At 38.2% G+C, this 22,494-nt stretch overlaps 2 protein-coding genes and 1 pseudogene across 13 annotated transcripts in view; 1 reads left to right on the top strand and 2 right to left on the bottom strand.

Moving 5' to 3' along the window:
* Window positions 1-8,483, bottom strand: part of LARP4 (La ribonucleoprotein 4) — a 66,126-nt gene extending 57,643 nt beyond the window's left edge. For 5 of the 12 annotated variants that reach the window (XM_049627307.1, XM_049627316.1, XM_049627314.1 and 2 more), the window contains exon 1: window positions 5,156-5,325. In XM_049627307.1, coding sequence (XP_049483264.1) covers window positions 5,156-5,173 — 18 coding nt within the window. In that variant the 5' untranslated portion in view covers window positions 5,174-5,325. Of the gene's footprint in view, window positions 1-5,155; window positions 5,326-6,473; window positions 6,821-7,754; window positions 7,993-8,049; window positions 8,271-8,291 lie in introns of those variants that run through there. The other 7 variants (XM_049627309.1, XM_049627313.1, XM_049627315.1 and 4 more) reach the window with 5 other exon arrangements.
* A 235-nt stretch (window positions 8,484-8,718) lies between these two features.
* FAM186A (family with sequence similarity 186 member A) overlaps window positions 8,719-22,494 on the top strand; it is a gene marked incomplete at its 5' end in the record, with an annotated part of 75,107 nt that continues 61,331 nt past the window's right edge. Inside the window, 1 exon segment of the mRNA XM_049627295.1 lies at window positions 8,719-8,925. Coding sequence (XP_049483252.1) covers window positions 8,719-8,925 — 207 coding nt within the window.
* LOC125920238 (proteasome subunit alpha type-1-like) lies at window positions 12,976-14,174 on the bottom strand (annotated as a pseudogene).

Here is a 22,494-nt window from a genome sequence, read left to right as displayed (position 1 = left end):
TTTGTGAGTTCAAGCCCCGCGTCAGGCTCTGTGCTGACAGCTCAGAGCCTGGAGCCTGCTTCAGATTCTGTGTTTCCTTCTCTCTCTGCCCCTCCCCTGCTCATGCTCTGCCTGTCTCTGTCTCAAAAATAAATAAAACATTTAAAAAAATAATAATAATAAATAAATTCTGCATCTACCTCCAATAAATATTCCAAAACCAAGTTGTTCAAAAACCACTATTCACTTATTTATAACTTTTCTTGGCAATCATTTCAAAACTTGTTTAGGCACTTTTTTCTTCTGAGTCATTTTTTAAAAAACCATTTTCAGTCATCTGATAACTTTTAATAAACAAATTTAAATTAACAGGAAAAAACAGTACTGTAGCTGGGGTGAAAGGCACAACATTATGGGGGGCCTGAGTGGCACAGTCAGTTAAGTGTCCGACCTCTCTCTTCCCCTCCCTGCTCACTCGCCTGTGTGCTCTCTCTCTCTCTCTCAAAAATAAACATTAAAAAAAAAAAGAAAGGCACATTATGATTACTATAAAACAAATGAAAATTACCTAGGTAAATTATCCCACTTATCTCAAATTCTAAGGTTAACCGAAAATTTAAAATATTACCTAAAAAAAGAAAAAAACTTTAGGAATCAGATAAATTATTTTTAAAATTATGTAAGAGCTGGAGAAAGAGGGAAATGGGCAGTTATTGTTTAATGTGTACAGTTTCAGTTTTGTAAGATGAATTCTGGATGTGGATGATGGCTGCACAACAATGTAAATGTACTTAACAACCCAGAACTACATATACACTTAACGATGGTTATGATAATTCAATTTTCTGTATTTTATATTTCAGTTATTTTTTAAAGTTTATTTATTTTGGGAGACAGAGCATGCAAGAGGGAGAGGCAGAAAGAGAAGGGGAGAGAGAATCCCAAGTGGAACTGTGAGACATGACCTGAGCCAAAACCAAGAGCTGGAAGCTTAACTGACTGAGCCACCAGGCGCCCCTGTGTTATCTGTATTTTATTTTTTCATTTTTTATATTTTTATGTTTTATCTATCTTTGAGAAAGAGACAGAGCGTGAGTGGGGGAGGGGCAGAGAGAGGAAGAGACACAGAATCTGAAGCAGGCTCCAGGCTCTGATCTGTCAGCAGAGCCTGATGCATGGGCCGAACTCACGAACCGCAAGATCATGACCTGAGCCAAAGTTGGACACTTAACTGACTGAGCCATCCAGGCCCCCCTCATTTTGTTGTTGAAAAAATTTTTAAATGTTTATTTATGAATTATCCAAACATTTTTACCTCTTCTCAGAAAGCCAGACACTGTATCTGTCTCCTTCAGAACAGAGTGAGAAAAAAACCAATAAAGTCAATACAGCCCTTTGCAAGACTAAGTTTAAAAAAAGTTACATCTAAGTGCTACTTAAAATAGGATTCCCTGTCTGCCTATAGATTTCTATTGCAGTGTAGCTAGATTCTAATTCTAGCTTCAATATTCACTAACTGTATAATCCTGAGCAAGTTTCTTATATTCTCTGTGCCTTAGTTTATCTCTAAAATGGAGATAACAATTCTACCTATCTCACAGGCAGGTTTGAACAAATGTATACATGCAAAAACAGTTAACAGGTCTGACACATAGTAAGCACAACAAAGGTGTACACCACTATTATTATAGTGGTACTATCATTACTATTATCTATCCCATTTATTTTCCAGTTATAAATTAGTTAAGCTAGGGTCTTTCAAGAAGAATGCACACAAAATTTTGAACACAACGGCAAAGGACTCCTGATTCCAGATTAGAGAAGTCCCACCAGAGATGATCCATAAGCAACCTGGTTTATAGTAAAGTGGTTCTTAACCTCTCTTGGGCCATGGACCTCTTTGGTAGTCCAATCAACCTACAGATCTCCTCTCAGAATATGTTTTTTAAGTTTTAAAATGCACAGAATCACAAAATAAACCAATAATGTTACAGTTACCAAAATATTTTAAAACTTCTACTTTAGTAATAAACAATTTTTTTTATTTTTGTTTTATTTATTTTTGGGACAGAGAGAGACAGAGCATGAACGGGGGAGGGGCAGAGAGAGAGGGAGACACAGAATCGGAAACAGGCTCCAGGCTCCGAGCCATCAGCCCAGAGCCCGACGCGGGGCTCGAACCCACGGACCGCGAGATCCTGACCTGGCTGAAGTCGGACGCTCAACCGACTGCGCCACCCAGGCGCCCCTCTACTTTAGTAATAAATGTGCTTTACCGATGCATTAAATAACAAGATTAAAAAACATTTTTTTACTGTTTATTTTTGAGAGAGACAGAGAGAGAGAGAGAGGGAGGGAGGGGGAGGGGGAGAGAGAAAAAGCACCAGCGGGGGAGGGGCAGAGACAGAGGAAGAGACAGAATGAAGCAGGCTCCAGGCTGAGCTGTCAGCACAGAGCTCAACATGGAGCACGAACTCATGGAACTGTGAGGTCATGACCTGAGCTGAAGTCGGGACACCTAACGGACTCAGCCACCCAGGCACCCCTAAATAACAAGATTTTTAAACATACAGTAACAAGGACTAATGAACAGTATTTCAAGATACATGCAAAAACTGCAATATATGAAAATATTTCTTGTAGCATCCATTGAAATTTCCATTATTTTCAATTCTAGATTTTAATTAGAAGCTAGTGAAAATAAACAGGCAATTTTTTTTTCCTCAGCAAAGTTCACTGACTTCCTTAAGTTTATCTAAGGACCCAGATTAAGGATCCCTGGCTTAGGGGAAAGTGCAAAAAATAAGTTCTGGAGTCAGAGACTTGTGTTCTAGATGCCAGACTTCAGAGTTTAGCCCCCCACATAATTTGCCCCCCACCTGAATGACCTTAGACATCACACTGAGCTTTGGTTCACTCAGAATAATTTCTAAATCTTACAGTTATTCCTATAGTTATAAGGATCAAATATGAGTAAACACACAAAATGACCAGTGTGTTGTTTTTTTTATTTTAATACCATATATTCAGCCCCAAATGTTTAGTGACATTGTTTTCAATAACTCATAGGAGAAAAATTAAAAACCACATACTGATTCACAAAGAAAATGATTAATGGAAATATTAATTTCATGTAACAGTTTAATAAGAGACAGGATTTGACATTAGAATGACCTGTATCTAAATCCTAAATCCACTACTTTACTTCTACGTTATTAACCTCTCCACCTCAGCTTTGTTTGTTTTTAATATTTATTTATTTTTGAGAGACAGAGTGCAAGCAGGGGAGGGGCAGAGAGAGAGGGAGACACAGAATCCGAAGCAGGCTCTAGGCTCCGAGCTGTCAGCACAGAGCCTGACGTGGGACTCGAACCTACAAAGCGTGGGATCATGACCTGGGCTGAAGTTGGACGCTTAACCCACTGAGCCACCCAAGCGCCCCTCCGCCTCAGTTTTCTCATCTGTAAAACGCTGCAGTTGTTTTGAGAAAGGAGAAGAGCTAGCTTAAACACTCAATAAACAGAGCTCTTATTAAAGATCACATTTTAACAAAGCCAAAGGAATCAATTTGGAACTCAAAAGTTTATTTTGGAATTCATGTTCATGTAAGTAAAACTTCACATTCACTTGCCCAGCAGAACACATACACACTTAAAAACTAAAGCATTTGCATGGCACAATGCTCCTAATACAAAGTGGCACTGTTTAAAATCATATTGATTTCTTATCCTACAAAACAAAAAAACAAAAAAACAAAAACCCAAAAGCAAAAAAAAAAACCCAAAAAACAAAAAACCTACAATGAGGATAAAAAACGGTAAACAGAATGGGTTCAGTAATTTCAAGTCTTTTCATGATTTACTTGGAATATTCCAATGAATGTCTGTTACCAATGCTGGACATACTGTAAGGTAGCTGTCTCTTTAAAACCCAATGTAAAGATCTCAAATTTATCAGATTTAAAACAGTTGTCAGATTTAAAACAAACAAAAAAAATTAAACCATGTATTTACTTTATGCCGGAATACTACGGAGTAAGATCCATCCCTCCCTCCGGAAAAAAACCTGCCACAGACTGGCCCGGCTTCTCGATCAATTATACAACCTGTAAATTCCTTCCCTCATTGAAAAGATTCTTTTTATGGGCATAGTTAACAAGTGCCAAGTTGCGAAGTTGCAGCTTTGCTGGTTTGACGTTTTCACAATGCAAGAACAATATGATCTGGAATCTACTCAAAGCATTAGCCAGGCAGTCAGCTGATGCTCACTGCACACAAGAGAAAGACAGAAATAAGAGAAATTAAACCTCGTATTTGTGGAAGGCAGGTATCCACCACCTTCAAAACCAAAATAGGCCAGCAGCAGACGTTCCAGTTAAAATAAAAGTAGTTCCATTGTTAAACAACATATAAAAACCGGCTTTCCCCAGACTAGGCTGTTCTCATTCTTGGAATTTTCCTTGTATAAGGGCTTTTATCCGTTCATAAAACCAACCCCTCATCACGGAGCCACTGCCTGAGTAACTTTTACAAAAGGTCAAAGCGGTGCCTTTCAAGGCTTCCAAAGCCTATTGGCGTCTCCTCCGTTCACAGTAATTCGCTTTCCACCCACAGAACGTTCCAGAGACTTAGGGACGGGGACCAAACAAAATTTGGTGGGGGGGGTGCTAAGAAGCAGCTTTCAACTTTCTCTTCAACATACTTATACAGAATTTCACCTTCCTCCCTCCGCGGCCCCACATGTTGCTTGCTTCCCTCCCAGAGGGCCCCGCGAGACCTCGCTTCCCCCCCCCCCCCCCCCCCCCCCCCCCCGCCCCCTCCGCCCCCCCCCCCCCCCCTCCCCCCCCCCCCCCCCCCCCAACCCCCGTCCTGTTTGCCTCCTCTCGGAGGTCCATATGGGACATTTCCCCCTTCCTCAGACCCTCACGCCACACCAGACAAGCCTCGATTCTCCACCTTCAGTTCTCTCCCACTACGGCCCTCGCTTCCCACAGCTTCCTAAAGTGTTGCGAGAGCGCAGAGGGGAGCCGCAGGCCTGCACGGCCCAGGTGCTGTGTCAGCCTATCTGCCGGTTCCGCGGCGTGTACGGCCTGGAAAGTCACATGGCGGTGGGACCGGCCGGCGCCTCCACACTCCTGCTCTCCTCACAGCTGGGCGACATTACCAAGTCCACTCACCTCCACGAAGAGCAACATGTCTTCCTCCGCTCGGCCCAATCGTTCTCGCTGCCGCGACTCCAACGGGCTTACAGGCCCGAGCCCCAATCGCTAGGATAAGGACACTCGCCTGGCCCCTCCACCCGGCAGTGGACCCGGCTCCTCCCCCGCCGTCAGCCGCTGCGGCCCGACCCGCCCAGTCCCACCTCCCTTGAAAGAGCAACTGTTTCCGGTTCTAGAAAACAATTGCTTCCGGGAGAAGAGACACCCCCCTCGGCGCGCTCAACTTTTGCGCTACCTTTTCCAGCAGCAGGATGGGATGTACTATCACCAGGCCTGGGGGGAGGAGGGAAGCGATCAGAGGAAGACGCCATTCTGTACCACGGGGGTGTGAAAAAATTCTACGCATTTTATCCCCCGCCAAAGGGACGGGTACTACCGCTATAACAATTACGCAGTCTTCATAGTTCAAAATCTAGATCTGATAAAACGGCAAGTTTGTGTGAGGGGTACTGGACAGACGCCCAATCTTTCCGAAAAGGTGGTAACTCTCGCAGAAACAAAGTCGAGAAGAAAAAAAAGCAAGCAGATCTAATAGTAAATATATTAATAGCCGCTGCTGTATATTAAAAGCTTACTATGTGCCTGGCATTATCCTAGGTATCTTATGTGAATTAATCTTTAAAAAGACCTTATGCAATAGGTTTTATCCCCCCTTTTTTACACTTGAAGGAACCCTGTAGGAGGGCGGGTTTCCCCTAGACACACCTTTAAAGAACTTTGCCCTTTACTTACATCAGGTATCCACATCTATGCTACTTAATAACAGTATGGATAGCCTCTTCATTGATGTTCTGTCATGTTAAATGAAGTACAATAAAAACAAAATTTTAAAAATCATCTTTATACTTTTCTGTTAGATGATCCAAATTCCTTTTTATCTTGAGCAATACCTGATAAGCTTTAGCCCTCCCTATCAGTCCTACTTCTTTTTCCTAGTTCAGACACTTACTTTTGAAATAATTATGTGTTGATTTTTTTCCACTGATTTTTTCCAGTCTATTATTTCAAAAATCTTTCTAAATTAGTTTCATTTTCACCAAACTGCTGTTACTTGCTTTCAAGACCTTACCATTTTGACCCCATGTAATCTCCCTTACTTTACCTCAAATGAATCTTCTCCCTTTTTCACTTAGATGCCAAATTAATTCCTCCATCAAACTCCTGATACTTGTATCCCATCCTCTCCCTAATCTGATCCACAGTAAACTCAACATTACTTCATCTCAATAAAATCAATCTCCTCACCTTTCCCCTGAAGGACAAACCCAACACTCACCTCCAAAGCCATGGCTCAAGGTGTCTTCCCTATCTGGAATGTCTTCATTTGTCAATCACCTTCTCTGTCCATAGGGCTTTCCCAAAGACACTGCTCCCTTTCTTCTTCATGTCCCTTATTAGTGCTCAAATATTCTATCTTAAATTTGTTTCTTCTTTTTTTTGTTTTGTTTTGTTTTCTTTTTTAGTTTCTTCACAGGTACCCTATCATTTTTCTTCACAGTCTGAGATAATAGTGGCTACATAGTAGTATCTTTCAACAAGTGTTTGCCAAATTGAAAGGGAAGAAGAGAGGTTTTAAACTTTGCTTTAAAAAGCCTTCATTTCCAGTTGCTGATGAAGTCCATGCTGCATAAAAAATATGAGAGAGGGAGAGAGCACAATAATCCTAAATTAGTTTAGCTGACAAGCATATAGGCTGCTTTGTGAATGCCTGCTGGGGTAAGTAAGCAATGTAAAAAAAGTCACAAGAAATAAAAGTTACTTAAGGATCTCAAAATCAAATATTATCAATGAAGTACTTAGATTGGTAATTTCAAGAAATGCTGGATAATCATGGATATTTTAATCAAACTTCACATTTATTAAAAATTCTTAATTGTACTCCTTTCAGAAAACATTATTAGTTTTGTTGAATGGACATAATTGTGATTATGAAAAAGGAGGGAGTAATTTTTATGATGGGGGGGCAGTCTAAAAAGAAAAGAAAGTGTTCTGGGGCTTAGAAAAATTTCCATGGAAATTGAATCTGAAACTATAAGAAATATCCAAACTTTAGAAAATTTCTGCAGAGAAACTGAGGAAGAATATGTCAAATGTTAAAACACACACACACACACACACACACACACACACACACACACAACTAAAACACAGCATCTTGTTTTGAGAAGTTCACCGGCTAATGGACAGAGACCAAAATAGTTACATTTCAATGAGATAAGTACTATAATAGAAAATTTACAAAGTGTTTTGGGAACACAGAGGAGGGGATAACTTAGCAGGATATTAGAAGGGAAAATATTTAATTTGCTGTATATTGATTGATTTCTTAAAAGACAACTATTTTGTGATCCCCTGCTTCCCATTTTCTGAAGGACCGAACACATAAATTATTTAAATTTACAAGTTTACACCAAGAACTCAACATAGGAAGTTCCTGTAAAGAAATTAACTTATACATTCATAATTTGTAGAAAATCTTAATGATATTAGATAGTTAATGAATACCTATACCTAGTTACATAATAAAACTATATAAACAGAGACTAGACACAAATACCTCAAATTCATGACTGTCATTACTTCTGAAAAGTGGCAGAGGGGAAGCAAGGAGTCTATGGAGAACACCAAAAGGGACTCCAACTTTAGCTCCAATGCTTAATTTTATTTAAAAATTTCGGAAGCAAATATTAATTACAAAAAGTTAATATTTGTTCATTCTACGTGATAGGCACATGGCTATTTGTTATATTACTTTCTGTACTGTTTCATATTTTTTAAATTAAAACCAAAAGCTACACAGCCAACAAAACCACCCTCTCCTTTAATTGCTCCAGGGTCCTAAATCCTTTCACCTCCTCTGCAATCAAAGGAGCTGCCCAGAGCTGCCCAGAGTACCCCTCTCTCAGTTACAAAGCAGCATCTAGCGTTCCCTTCAATTTCTCCAGCCAACTATGGAATTTCAAAATCTTCAGTCAAGTTCCTGGAAAAAATGAGTAACTAGGCAGTGCAAAGAGTGGGATCTTCATCCAAACAGTATCTTCCAAATTACAGATCTAGGACAAGTTGAGGGGCAGCTAAAGAAGTTGTAGCACACCTAATCAATTACAGGCTTAAAAATTCTTAAGCAAAATCTCAGGAAGAGAGAAGAATCAGGAGTTGCATTTGACATACTGGATCTTGAATTCTAACACCCAGATTTTAAGCTCATTTAAGCAGGACTGTATCTTCTATTTCTTCTAGCGTTCCTGTTGTCTATTCTTTCCTACCCTCCCACCCCCCCTTCACCCTTCTCCAATCACAGCATATAGAATGCCTACTTCTCTGCATATAGTAAGCACTCTTGAAATGTTTGAGTTATTGAAGACACAATGGATCTATTATGACATCACCAGGACTGGAATACCATGGTTAACAACCAATTAGTGACAGGATAGACCACAAACTCTGGGAGCAGGAAAGACCTCTTCCAGCTTCCTCGTGGATATTATCATTTGCCTATACTCAGTGAAGAGAAGAAATAAAAGAAAATCACTCAACTTTTCAATATAGTTATCAAAATGCAAAGTGGGATAGACACTGAATCTGAATCAGAAAAAGAAATAGTGGATTGCACCATCACGTCCATAAAAGCCCTATATAAATCAGAGGTCCCTAAGCTGGAGATCCCACTGGCAGTACAGAATGTCATCTCTAGAATTGAGCACGCACAGCTTTGTCGAGCCAGAGAGGTAGGTAGTAAATGAGAAGTTTACAGATTACAACTTTCTTTTTTAATGATCACTGATAAGCTACATTTTTTTTGGAACTCATTTTATTTTCATGATCTTTGTGTTTGAGGTAACTATGATTTCAAATGACAATTTCACCTGACTCTGTGGATTACAAGCTCTAATTTTATGTTAATCTCTTTAACTTTCCTATCAGAATTAATCAAACCTTTTAAGAATTAAATCACACATGCGATTGAGTGATTGGGGTAGAAAGAAAAATTAAAATCTACAGCTAATATTAGTATCTAATTTCAGTCAATAGTTTTAATTTGTTCTCATCTGAGTTTTTGTCAAATAGCTGTTAACAAGAAGAAACAGCTTGGTTTGAATTCCAGTTTCTTTAATTTCCCCCGAACACCTCATGGAAGGGGATTTCGTTGGCCAAGAGAAATCCAAGGACAATGAACAAAATACTTAAATAGTATAACAATCCAATAAACCCCAAATAATTAAGGCTATACTGCATTTTAGTCTGTCAAACAGAATACAACAAAGCCAATCAGATTAAAAGAAATTAATTCAGGGAAGTTTTTTCCTATGTTTAAAGAGTGCTAAATTTTTGTACTTTCTCATTCTCCACATAAACTTACTCCTGTTCCAACTCTCCACAACAAAGAACAATAACCTGGTATTTGCTTATAACAACTTTACTGAAATATAATTGACACATAATAAACTGTATATTTTTTAAGTATACAAGTTTTGATATACATAAAAACCTGTGAAACCTTCATCACAATCAACATAATGAACTTACCCATCACTCCTGAAAAGTTTCTTCAAGCTCCATTAAAATTCCTCCCACACACCCTTCCCCACCCCCATCCCAATCTCTAGGCAACTGACAATCTGCTTTCTTTACTATAGATTATTTTGTATTTTAAAATAATTTTATGAGAGTGAAATCATACAGCATCCACTTTCTTCTGTCTCCTTTCTTTTAGCATAATTATTTTGAGATTCATCCACATTCTTATTGATATGAATAGTTCATTCTTTTTTTTTTTTTTTTTAAGGTTTAAAAAACTTGTTAGTGCAGAGCCCAATGCGGGTCTTGCTGCAGGGTTTGATCTCATGAACCATGAGATCTTGACCTGAGCCAAAATCAAGAGTCAGACACTTAACTGACTGAGCCACCCAGGTGCCCCAATAGTTCATTCTTTTTATTGCTGAGTATTTCTCCATGGCATGGGCATTTGGGTTGCTTTGGACTTGGGGTTGTTACAACTGAAACTGCTATGAATGTTTGTTTACTTTTTCATGACTTATTTTGTAGACCTATGCTTTCATTTCTTTGGAGTAAATATTTAGGTTGGAATGGCTGGGTCACGTGGTATGTAAATGTTCGATTTTATCTTTTTTTTTTTTTTTAAGAAGTCACAGGTCACAATGTGGCTAGTGAAGGAAACACTTCTTTTTTTATTTTTATTTTTTTTAACGTTTATTTTTGAGACAGAGAGAGACAGAGCATGAACAGGGGAGGGTCAGAGAGAGAGGAAGACACAGAATCTGAAACAGGCTTCAGGCTCTGAGCTGTCAGCACAGAGACCCATGCGGGGCTCGAACTCACAGACCACGAGATCATGACCTGAGCCGAAGTCGGACACTGAACTGACTGAGCCACCCAGGCGCCCCATAAATGTTCAATTTTAAAATAAACTACCAAACTGTTAAAAAGTGGTTATATATCTGTTGGCTATCTGGATGTCTCCTTTGGAAAAATGTCTATTCATGTCTTCTGACCGTTTTTAAACTGGTTTATTTGTTTTTTGGGTATTGAGTTTTAGAAGTTCTTTTTTTGGTTTGTTTTTAATGTTTATTTATTTTTTGAGGAAGAGAGAGAGACAGAGTGTGAGTGGGAAAGGGCCAGAGAGAGAGGCACAGAATCTGAAGCAGGCTCCAGGCTCTGAGCTGTTAGAACGGAGTCCGACGCGGGGCTCTAACCCACAAACTACGAGATCATGACCTGAGCCGAAGTCCAACCCTTAACTGAGTGAGCTACCCAGGCGCCCCGAGTTTTATAAGTTCTTTATATATTTTGGATACTAACCCTTTATCAGACATGTCATTTGCAAATGTCTTCTCCCATTCTGTAGGTTGCCTTTTAGTTTTGTTGATTGTTTCTTATGCAGTGCAGAAGCCTTTTATTTTTATAAAGTCCCAATAGTTTTGTTTGTTTGTTTGTTTTTGTTTTTTGCTTTTGTTTCCCTTGCCTCAAGAGACATATCTAGTAAGAAGTTGTTGTGGCTGATGTCAAAGCAATTACTGCCTATGTTCTCCTCTAGGATTTTGATGTTTCCTGTCTCATATTTAGGTCTTTAATCCATTCTGAATTTATTTTTGCATGTGGTGTAAGAAAGTGTTTCAGTTTCAGGAGTGCCTAGGTGGCTTAGTCAGTTAAGCCTATGACTGTTGATTGAGCTTCAGACTCTTGATTTCGGCTCAGGTCATGATCTCACGGTTTGTGGGTTCATGTCCTGCTTCAGGTTTTGTGCTGACAATGCAGAGACTGCTTGAGATTCTCTTCCTCCATTTCTCTGTGCCCCTCCCCTGCTAGCTCTCTCTCTTTCAAAAATAAATAAATAAAAACATTATTAAAATGTTTTTAAAAGAAAGTGGTCCAGTTTCATTCTTTTGCATGTTGCTGACCAATTTCCCAATACCATTTGTTGAAGAGACTATCTTTTTTCCATTAGATATTCTTTCCTGCTTTGTTGAAGATAAATTGACCATATAGTTGTGGGTTCATTTCTGTTTTTTTCTATACTGTTCCACTGAACTACGTGTCTATTTTTGTGCCAGTACCATCATCAGGGAAATACAAATCAAAACTACAGTGAGATATCACCAGTCAGAATGGCTACAATTAACAACACAGGAAACAACAGGTGTTGGTGAGGAGGTGGAGAAAGGGGAACCTTCTTACACTGTTGGTGGGAATGCATACTGGTGTAGCCACTCTGGAAAACAGTATGGAGAGTCCTCAAAAAGTTAAAAATATAACTACCCTATGATCCAGCAATTGTACTACTAGGTATTTACCTAGGTGATAAGGATTAAGATGTTTTGTGGAAGTGTGGAATGACTATATTGTACACCCGAAAATGATATTACACTGTATGTTAACTACCTGGAATTTGAATAAAAACTATTAAAAAGTAGTTATACTATTTTATATTCCCACAAGCAGTATATGAGTTTTCAATCATTCCACATCTTTATCAACACTTCATGTTTTCAGTCTTTTTAGTTTTAATCATTCCAGGGACACCTGGGGGGCTCAGTCAGTTAAGTGTCTGACTTCGGCTCAGGTCATGATCTCACAGTTCATGAGTTCGAGCCCCACATCAGGCACTGTGCTGACAGACGGCTCAGAGCCTGGAGACTGCTTCAGATTCTGTGACTCCCTCTCTCTCTGCCCCTCACACTCTGTGTCTCTCTCAAAAATAAATAAACATTTAAAAAGAATTAAAATAATAGATTCCACTCTCTGAAGGTTTGGAGAGTCTAGATCTTTAATTTTAACCATTCCAAAAGGTATATAATAGTATCTCATTATGGTTTTAATTTGCATTTTTATAATGACTAGTGATTTTGAGCAACTTTCCATGAGTTTATTTGCACTCAGTATGTCTTCTCTAGCAGTTCAAATATTTTGACCATATTTTAAAAGTTTATTGGTCTATGTTCTCATTATTGAGATTTGAGTATTTTTATGTCTTCTGATTACAACTTTTATCAGATAGGTGGTTTGCAAATATTTTTTCCAATTCTGTGACTTGTCTTTTTTTCTACTAATTGTGTCTTTCAAAGAACAAAATTCGTTAGTCCAATATATCAATGTTTTCTTTCTTCCAAAGCAAACTTTGACTAACTCAAGGTCACAAACATTTTCTCCTATGTATTCTTCTAGGAGTTATACTTATAGATTTTACATTTGCATCTATGGTTCAACGTGTCTTTTTTTTTTTTTTTGGCAAGGGAAAAAATTTTATTTCATAGTTGTCTTTAAAACCACAAAGACACTATGCTGTTCGTATAAAAACATTAGTACAAATAATTATACTTTCTAGAAAATGATTATATAGACACTCTCAAAGAAAAATGCACACCATTACATAGTTTCAGAGAAGTTGCTTGGAAAAAACTCACATCTGGACTGATTCCTAAAACATACCATAAGACCCTGCATATTTTGGTGCAAAGTATAGATTATTGTCATCAGTACATGATCCTGAATTCTTACACATTTGATAACATGCATAAGGACTGGTTTATGACATAATGTTCCATTGGTTCATCAGCCTCTTCTGCAGGTACATCAGCAGGTTGAGCAGGCTGTGCCTTTGTCTGTGGTCTTTCTTCAAGACCTTCCAGGAATGGAGATACATCATCATCATCATAAATCGTAAACTCCAAGTCTTTACTAAAAATTCCAATGGACACATTCTTTGTAGTTAAGTCCTGTTCTGCAGTGTCTCTTATAAGGCATGCAGACCATGTTTAACCAGTTCATTCAAATTGCACTCCATAAACCCAGACATATGTCTCACCAAGTAAGTACGAGCTCATTGAAAACAAGCTCCAATGGACATAGCTCTACAGTCGAAATAGTTAGCAGATAGACAAGTTTGGAAAATGTGAGGGCCCATATTCATAACCAACAATAAGCAGTCCAACACCATATGGTCTCTGGCCATATCGTTGCGTTGGTATTTGGGTCTTGCTTTCAATTAGAGATACAAGATGAGATGCAGGAAGAGGTCTGTCAAATACAAATCTGGAATCCAAACACTCCTGGTGCATAAAATTACATAACAGTCTAGCATCAGCAGTAAGTCCCACAACTGAGATACCAATATGGTTGTCAACATGGAGAATTTTTTCTGATGAGCTGCAGGCTCTGACTATGCTGTCTTCAATGCAGCCAACACTGTGTGTTGTTTTTTTTGTTTTTTCTTCAGATCAACTGTGGCTGAACCTTGTTTGACAGCTTCCATTGCATATTCAATTTGATGATTCCTGCCCTGAGGGCTCCAAACAGTCACATCATTGTCCTACTGGTTGTGAAACATGGTTTTGGCTTTGGGCTTGGCTTTATGGTTCATTTTATCTTTCTTTGTAAATGATATCAGATATTGATTGAGGTGTCAAAACAAACAAACAAAACAAAAACAAAACAGGGGCTCTTGGGTGGCTCAGGCAGTTGAGCCTCTGACTTTGGCTCAGGTCATGATCTCGTAGTCTGATTTCAAGCCCCACATTGTTGGGCTCTGTGCTGCCCACTTAGAGCCTGGAGCCTACCTCAGATTCTGTGTCTCCCTTTCTCTCTGCCCCTCCCCCACTCATACTCTGTCTCTCTCAAAAATAAACATTAAAAAGAATTATTCTAGATTCATTTGTTGAAAAGACTATCCTATCTCCATTGCATTGCACTGCACCTTTATTGAAAATCAATTGACCATGTATGTGTGAGTTTATGGATTCTCTAGTCTGTTCTCTTGATCTATTTATATATATTTTTTAATTTTTAAATGTTTATTTATTTTTGAGAGAGAGAGAAAGCATGAGTAGGGAAGGGGCAGACAGAGAGGGAGACACAGAATCTGAAGTAGGCTCCAGGCTCTGAGCTGTAGGTACAGAGCCCGGCCGGGGGCTCGAACTCAGGAACCGTGAGATCATGACCCGAGCCAAAGTCGGCGCTCAACTGACTGAGCCACCCAGGAGCCCCTATCTTTATTCTAATACTGCAGTGTCTTTTTTGATTACTGAGGTTTTATAATCATTCTTGAAATCATGTATTTTTAGTTCTCCAATTTTGTTCTTTTTCAATTATGCCCAACTTGTTTGCTCACATCTTCCTTCTATCCCCATTTCCTCTTCTTGGGCTTCTTTTTCTGGAGGGACACACTCAAACATTCATAACCTAAAAACTGTCTTTATCCATACTACTTTCTCCCTTTTCATTTCCATGCAAAATTTAGAATCAGTCTGTCAAATTCTACTTGGGGGGAAAAAAGCCTGCTGGTGTCTTGATTGGGATTGTATTGAATTTATAGATCCCCTAATTAGGGGAGAATTGAGAACTTAATATTGAGTCCTTTGACCTGTGGACACAGAATATCTCTGTATTTATGAAGGTCTAATTTTTCTCCCAAGTGCTAGACCTTGCAAATCTTTTGTTAGTCTCTAAGTATTTCACATTTTTTTATACTATATTGTGAATAGTATTGTTTTTTTATTTCCATTCTCAATTGTTCACAATTAATATGTACAAATAAAATACATTTTTGTATGTGCATCTTGTATAATAAAACCCAGTTACTAGTCTTCATAGATTTTCTTCATATATTCCTTGGGGTTTCTACATAGACAACCCTATCATATGCTAATAGAGGCAGTTTGATTCCTCCTTTTATGTCTGTGTGCATTTAAGTTTGCTTTTTTGTTTTTTTTTTAATTTGAGAGAGACAGAGGATCCCAAGCAGGCTCCATGCTGACAGCTCAGAGCCTGATGCGGGGCTCAAACTCACAAACCATGAGATCATGGTTAACTGACTGAGCCACCCAGTGGTGGCTTTTAACTGTTTTTTGTGGGGGAGGGGAAAAATAAGTAAGCTTTTTTTTTTTTTTAACTTACTGAGTAGGCAAGGAACTACAGTATAAAGTTGAATAGAAGTGATGAGACATCCTTGTTTTCTTCTTGATGTTAAGGGAAAGAATTCAGTCTTCCTCATTCACTATGATTGTAGCAGTATATTTTTTTATGGTGCTCTTTATCAAGTTGGAGAAATTCTCTTCTTTTCTCAGTTTTCTGAGGTTTTTTTGTTTGTTTGGTTGTGGGTTTTTTTTTTTGTTTTTTGTTTTTTTTAGAGAGAGAGAGTGCACAAGAGAGATAGAATCTTAAGCAGACTCCAAGTCTAGCAAGGAGCCTCACACAGGGCTCCAACATGGAGCTTGATCTCACAACCCTGATGAAATCATGACCCCGACATCATGACCTGAGCCCAGATCAAGAGCCAGATGCTTAACTGACTGTGCTATCCAGGCGCCCCAGCCAAGATTTTTAATTAGGAATAGATACTCGGATTTATCAAAAGGTTTTACTGCATCTATTGGGATTATCATGTGATTTCTTTTTTGTCTTTTTGAATCTGTTAAAATAGTGAATTACATTGATTTATGACTGATAAACCAACCTCACATTTTGTGGATAAATTCCATTCACTCATAATGTAGTATTCTTTGTATTATCTTGCATTCAGTCTGCTAACATTTGTTAATTTTTGTGTCTATGTTTACAAAACATGTTGGTTTGTAGTTTTCTTTCTTTCTTTTTTTTTTTAAGTAAGCTTCATGTCCAGCATGCAGTCCAACATGGGGCTTAACTCATGACCCTAAAATCCCTGAGATCAAGACCTAAGCTGAGATCAAAAGTCAGAATCTTAACAACTGAGTCACCCAGGTGCCCTGTAGTTTTCTTTTAATACTTTGGTTTTGGCATCAGACTAATATTAGCTTTATAAACTCAAGTAAAATATTTTTAATTTTCCTTAAGACTTTGTTGAGAATTGGCATTTCCTTTTACGTTTGGTAGGATCCACTAAGTGTTTGGGTGGGGTAAGGAGAAATAATCAGTGGAAACATATAGACTTGTGGTTTAATTCATGGGAAGGTTTTAAACTATAAATTCAATTTAAAAAATTGCAGGGCTATTCAGTTTATCTGTCTTCTTGAGTGAGATTTCACAGTTTGCATCTTGCAAGTAATTTGTCCATTTTATCTTAGGTAATTTTATTGGCCTAAAATTGTTCACAATAATCCCTTATTAACCCTTTATTATCTGTAGAATCTGTAATAATGTCACTTTTCATTTCTGGTATTAGTAATTTTCTTCTCTCTCTCTCTCTCTCCTATCAGTCTGGCTAGAGGTTTATCAATTTTATTGCTATTTTCAAAGAACCAATTTTTGGCTTCACAGATTTTCTCTAATTCTGTTTTCTTTTTTTTTTTTTTTTTAATGTTTATTTATTATTGAGAGACAGAGAGACACAGAGCGTGAGCAGGAGAGGGGTAGACACAGAATCTGAAGCAGGCTCCAGGCTCCGAGCTGTCAGCACAGAGCCCGACACGGGGCTCGAACTCACAAACTGTGAGATCATGACCTGAGCCAAAGTCGGTCACCCAACCAACTGAGCCACCCAGGTGCCCCTCTAATTCTGTTTTCTATTTTACTGATTCCCACACTGATTTTTATTATTTTATTTACACTATTTACTTTGGATATAATATACTCTTTTTTCCCAGTTTCTTAAGGTGGAAGCTGAGGTCATTGATTTGAGAACTTTTTTCTTTTGTAAGAAGTGGTATATCTCCCTTTGCAATGCAAATGAAAATGTTGCATTTTCATTTAGTTCATTTTTTAATTTTTGAGACAGAGAGAGACACAGCATGAATGGGGAAGGGGCAGAGAGAGAGGGAAACACAGAATCGGAAGCAGGCTCCAGGCTCTGAGCCATCAGCCCAGAGCCCGACGCGGGGCTCGAACTCGCGGACCGCGAGATGGTGACCTGAGCTGAAGTCGATCGCTTAACCGACTGAGCCACCCAGGCGCCCCTTCATTTAGTTTTATATACTTTCCAATTTTCCTTTTGATTTTATTCCTCGACCCATAGGTTATTTAGAACAGTGTTTATTTTCCAAATATTTTGAGATTTTTGTCTCTTACATATCTCTAATTTAATTTCATTGGCATCAGTGAACTTATTCCATATGATCTGAATCCTTGTAAATTTCTTGAAATTTGTTTTAAGGCCCAGAATATGGTCTAAATTGGTAAACGTTATGTATGCATTGAATACAATTTGTATTCTTTCATTGAGCGGTGTACCCTATAAATAATGATTACATCAAATTGGCTGATAGTACTGTACAAGTCTTCCATTATCTCTTCTCAACTTCATCGATTATCAAGACAGAGGTGTAGAAATATTTAATTATAATTGTGAATTCTTCTAGTTCTTCTGATAGTTCTATCAAAGTTTTTCATGTACTTTGAAGCTCTGTTTTATATGCTAAACGTATGGAATTACTATGCCCTCTCAATGAATTGGCCATATTACCACCATGAAATGACCCTATTTATTTCTAGTAATATACTTTTCTCTGTAATCTATTTTTGTTTGTTATTAATATAGCCACTCTAGCTTTCTTTTGATGAGTGTTACCTTCTTTGCATTTTCTCTATTTTACATTAAACATGTTTGGGTTATTATATTTAAAGTGAGTTTCTTATAGGAAGGCATATAATTGGGTTTCTTTTTAAAAAATTCTTTTAAATGTTTTATTTATTTTTGAGAGAGAGAGACAGAGTGTAAGCAGAGGAGAGGCAGAGAGAGAGGGAGACACAGAATCCAAAGCAGGCTCCAAGCTCTGAGCTGTCAGCATAGAGCCCAACATGGGGCTCAAACCCATGAGCTGTGAGATTGTGATCTGAGCTGAAGTCAGACGCTTAAATGACTGAGCCTCCAGGAGCCCCTGGGTTTCTTTTTAAATCCAACCTGACAGTCTCTGCCTTCTAATGGGATGTTTAGACCATTTGTATTTAATGTAATTATTAATGAGTAAGTTTAAAATTACTATCTTGCTATTTGTTTTCTGTTTGTTCCATCTGTTTTCTTGTTTCATTTTATTTTTTCTGAACTTTTTTTAGATTAAGTATATTATATTATTATGATTCCATTTTATTTCCTTTATTGACTTCTTAGCTATAACACTGTTTCACCTTTTAAGTGGTTGCTTTAGGGTTTGTAGTATACACCATTTACCTTCAAATGGTAACCTACCACTTTTGAATAGTGTATGAGCCTTACAACAATATTCTACCATTTTCTCTCTCCTGGCCTTTGTGGTATTCATATCATACTTCTACATATGTTATAAATATTTACCTTTCAATTATTATTTTAAAAAGGCAATTACCCATTTTTCAATTTTTTTATTGTGGTACAATTTACATAACATAAAATTTATTATTTTAACTATTTTTAATCATACAATTCAGTGGCATTAAGTAATTTACAGTATTGTATAAGCATCAACACTATTTTCAGAAATTTTAATCATCCCAAACAGAAACTCTGACCCATTAAACAATAACCACCTATTTCCCCCAAACCTTGGCAACCAGCATCCTATTTTCTGTCTCTATGAATTTGCCTCCTCTAGATACCTTATCTAAGTGGATTCATAAAGTATTTGTTCTTAGATACCTTATATAAGTGGATTCATAAAGTATTTGTTCTTTTGTGCCTGGTGTATTTCACTTAGCATGTCTTCAATGTTCATTTAGGTTGTAGTATGTATCAGAATTGCCTTTCTCTTGAAGGTAACTAATATTCCATTGTATGTATGTATCATATTTTGTTTATCCATTTACTCATCAGTGGACATTTTCATTGCTTTCACCTTTCTACTATTGTGAATAAGGCTGCTATAAACATATAGTATAATATATCTGTTCAAGTCCCTGCTTTAAATTCTTTTTATACCTAGGAATGGAATTTCTGGCTCATATAGTATTTCAATTTTTTTTAATGTGTATTTATTTAGAGAGAGAGAGACAGTGCATTCACACACAAGCAGAACAGGGATAGAGAGAGACGGAGAGAAAGAATTCCAAGTAGTCTCCATGCTCTCAGCACAAAGCCTGATACCGGGCTCAATTTCACAACTGTGAGATCATGACCTGAGCTGAAATCAAGAGTCAGACACTTAACCGACTGAGCCACCCAGGCACCCCTGGTAATTCTATTTTTAATTTTTTGAGGAACTGCCGTATTTTTTTCTGTAGTGGCTGCAAGATTTTACATTCCCATCAGCAGTGCACAAGGGTTCCAATTTCTCCACATTTTCACCAACACTTGTTATTTTTTTCCCCTTTCTGATAATAGCCATCTTAATGGGTGTGAAGTATCTCATTGTGGCTTTGATTTGCCTTTCCCAAATGATTAGTGATGTTAAGCATCTTTTCATGTGCTTGTTGGCCATGTATATATACTCTTTGGAGAAATATCTATTCAAGTCCTTTGCCCATCTTGGAACTGGGTTTGTTCTTGTTGAGTTCTAGGAAGTCTTTATATATGCTGGATATTAACCACTTATCAGATATATAATTTGCAAATATTTTCCTGTGTTGATAGTTGTGATAGTTAATTTTATGTGTCAACTGGACTAGGCCACAGGGTACACAGACATTTAGCCAAATATTACTCTGAGTAAGTCCATGAAGATGTCTCTGGATGACATTAACACTCAAATCAGACTGAATTAAGCAGAATGTCTTCTCTAATGTGATTGGATCTCATCCAGTCAATTAAAAACCTGAATAGAACAAAAAGGGAGCTCGACCTCCCTGCCTTCCTTGAGCTGGGGCATCAGTCTTTTCCTGCCTTCAGACTTGAACTGAAACATCAGCATTTTTGAGCCTTGAGCCTGCTGGCTTTTGGACTGGAACTGCACCATAGACTATCTTAGCTCTCCAGCTTGGCAACTGAAAATCGTGAGATTTCTTAGCCTCCATAATCATGCGAATCAATTTTTTATAATCTCTCTTTTTTTTTTTTTTTAATTTTTTTTTTCAACATTTTTTATTTATTTTTGGGACAGAGAGAGACAGAGCATGAACGGGGGAGGGGCAGAGAGAGAGGGAGACACAGAATCGGAAACAGGCTCCAGGCTCCGAGCCATCAGCCCAGAGCCTGACGCGGGGCTCGAACTCACGGACGGCGAGATCGTGACCTGGCTGAAGTCGGACGCTTAACCGACTGCGCCACCCAGGCGCCCCTATAATCTCTTTATATATATCTATATATATTTATTTATCTATCTGTGTACATATATATTCCAGTGTTCGTTTCTCTGGAGAATGCTACTACTACTAATACAGAGTCTGGTATAGAGAAAGCGGTTCTGAAGGAATAGAATCTTAAGGATAAGTTTTCTGAATTGGGTTTAGGGTTTCTGGAATTGGCTTTCTAATCTGATTAGATTTAAAGATGTGAATGACTCCATTTCCAGTATTAAAGAGAGCACTGATAGTCCTTAACTTGGTCTGTCAATTAAGATATGTAAAATATTACTATTGGATACTCCTAGTTAATAGCTTTTAAGAAGCAAGAATCTGGGTGACTATGTATATGATACTTTCAGACATTTTTGGCAAACTAACACATATAATGAGATTGGTTGCTTGCTCCTAATGTCACTGGATAAAGTGGGGGAAAGAAAAGGATGAGCTCAGGGATACAAATTTCTAGCTGAAGCACAACATGAATGACCTGAAAGCTTCTTTGTGTGTCCTGAAGGAGACCCTTATCTCCTATAGCTGCATGGCTGAGATTGCTTAAAATTAAACCAAGAATCTCATTCTCTGACTGAATGAATTACAATGCAAGTTGAATTCCCAGCCTTGCAGGATGTCTACTGTTAAAGTGAAGACGTTGATTAGGAAGGAACAGGACTGTGAAAATTGGAATGGGGATGTGTGGGAAGGCCCTGATAAACCTTGGGACATTAAGCCTCTAAATTCTGATGAGTGTGCTTCACCAGGGGAACCACCTCTCCACCCTCCATAGGAGCAGCCTCTTCTTTTCCATGGGAGTGTCCTCTTTGCTCATAGTAGTAGTGGCCTCTCCATTCCTGTCTGAAGGGATTAACCCTTAATTGTCTGAAGACACTGTAATGACCTCTTTGAGGCAGGTGCCATGCAAGATAACGCTGAGTTTTTTTCAGGAACCACACTCACCACATCTTTTTGTTTCTAGACTTATAACTATACTCAAATGCAGCAGGACACTAAAGGTGAGGTTCAAAGTGTGATCCATGAGGACATGCACTACACTCCAAAGAATGACTTGAGTTTTCTCATGTTTACAGATGGAAATCCAGGGAATATGTGTAGGAATGGGTATTAAGAGTATGGGATATGGGATATAAGAGTATGGGAGGAACATAAAATTGGGTCAGGCTGAATTTATTGATATGGGTTCATTAAGCAGAGAAATTGTATTTAATATTACAGCTTGGGGAATTAGAAAAGGTTCTAACTGGTTGATTGGTTGGTTAGTTGGTCAGTTGGCTGAAATGTGGACCAGAAGGTTGCCCACAGTGAGAAAGAAATACCAGACTTGCCCTGGTTTAATGTAGAGGAAAGAATTCAAAGGCTTAGGGAGACTGGAATGTTACAGCAGATTTGTCACTTAGAACCTACTGAACCACTCCAGAGAAGTTCAAAAGATATACCTTTTACTGTGACTGTGAGAAATGAATTTATGAGAGAGGCCTGGGCATCCTTGGGAAGCTCTGTGATTGCCTTTCTAGTCCAGACCTTACAGTGGGAAACACAGTCACTGAATTGAGAAACCTAAGTACAATGGGAGTAATTGAATCCTGAGGTGACAGGGGCCAAGTTGTGGTACTCAACCACCAAAGGCGGTTGTGGTTACTGTAATGGACAGCAGAGTCAAA

The sequence above is a fragment of the Panthera uncia genome, chromosome B4 (assembly GCF_023721935.1).
Source record: "Panthera uncia isolate 11264 chromosome B4, Puncia_PCG_1.0, whole genome shotgun sequence".
Lineage (NCBI taxonomy): Eukaryota > Metazoa > Chordata > Mammalia > Carnivora > Felidae > Panthera > Panthera uncia.
This window is presented reverse-complemented; position numbering and strand designations above follow the sequence as displayed.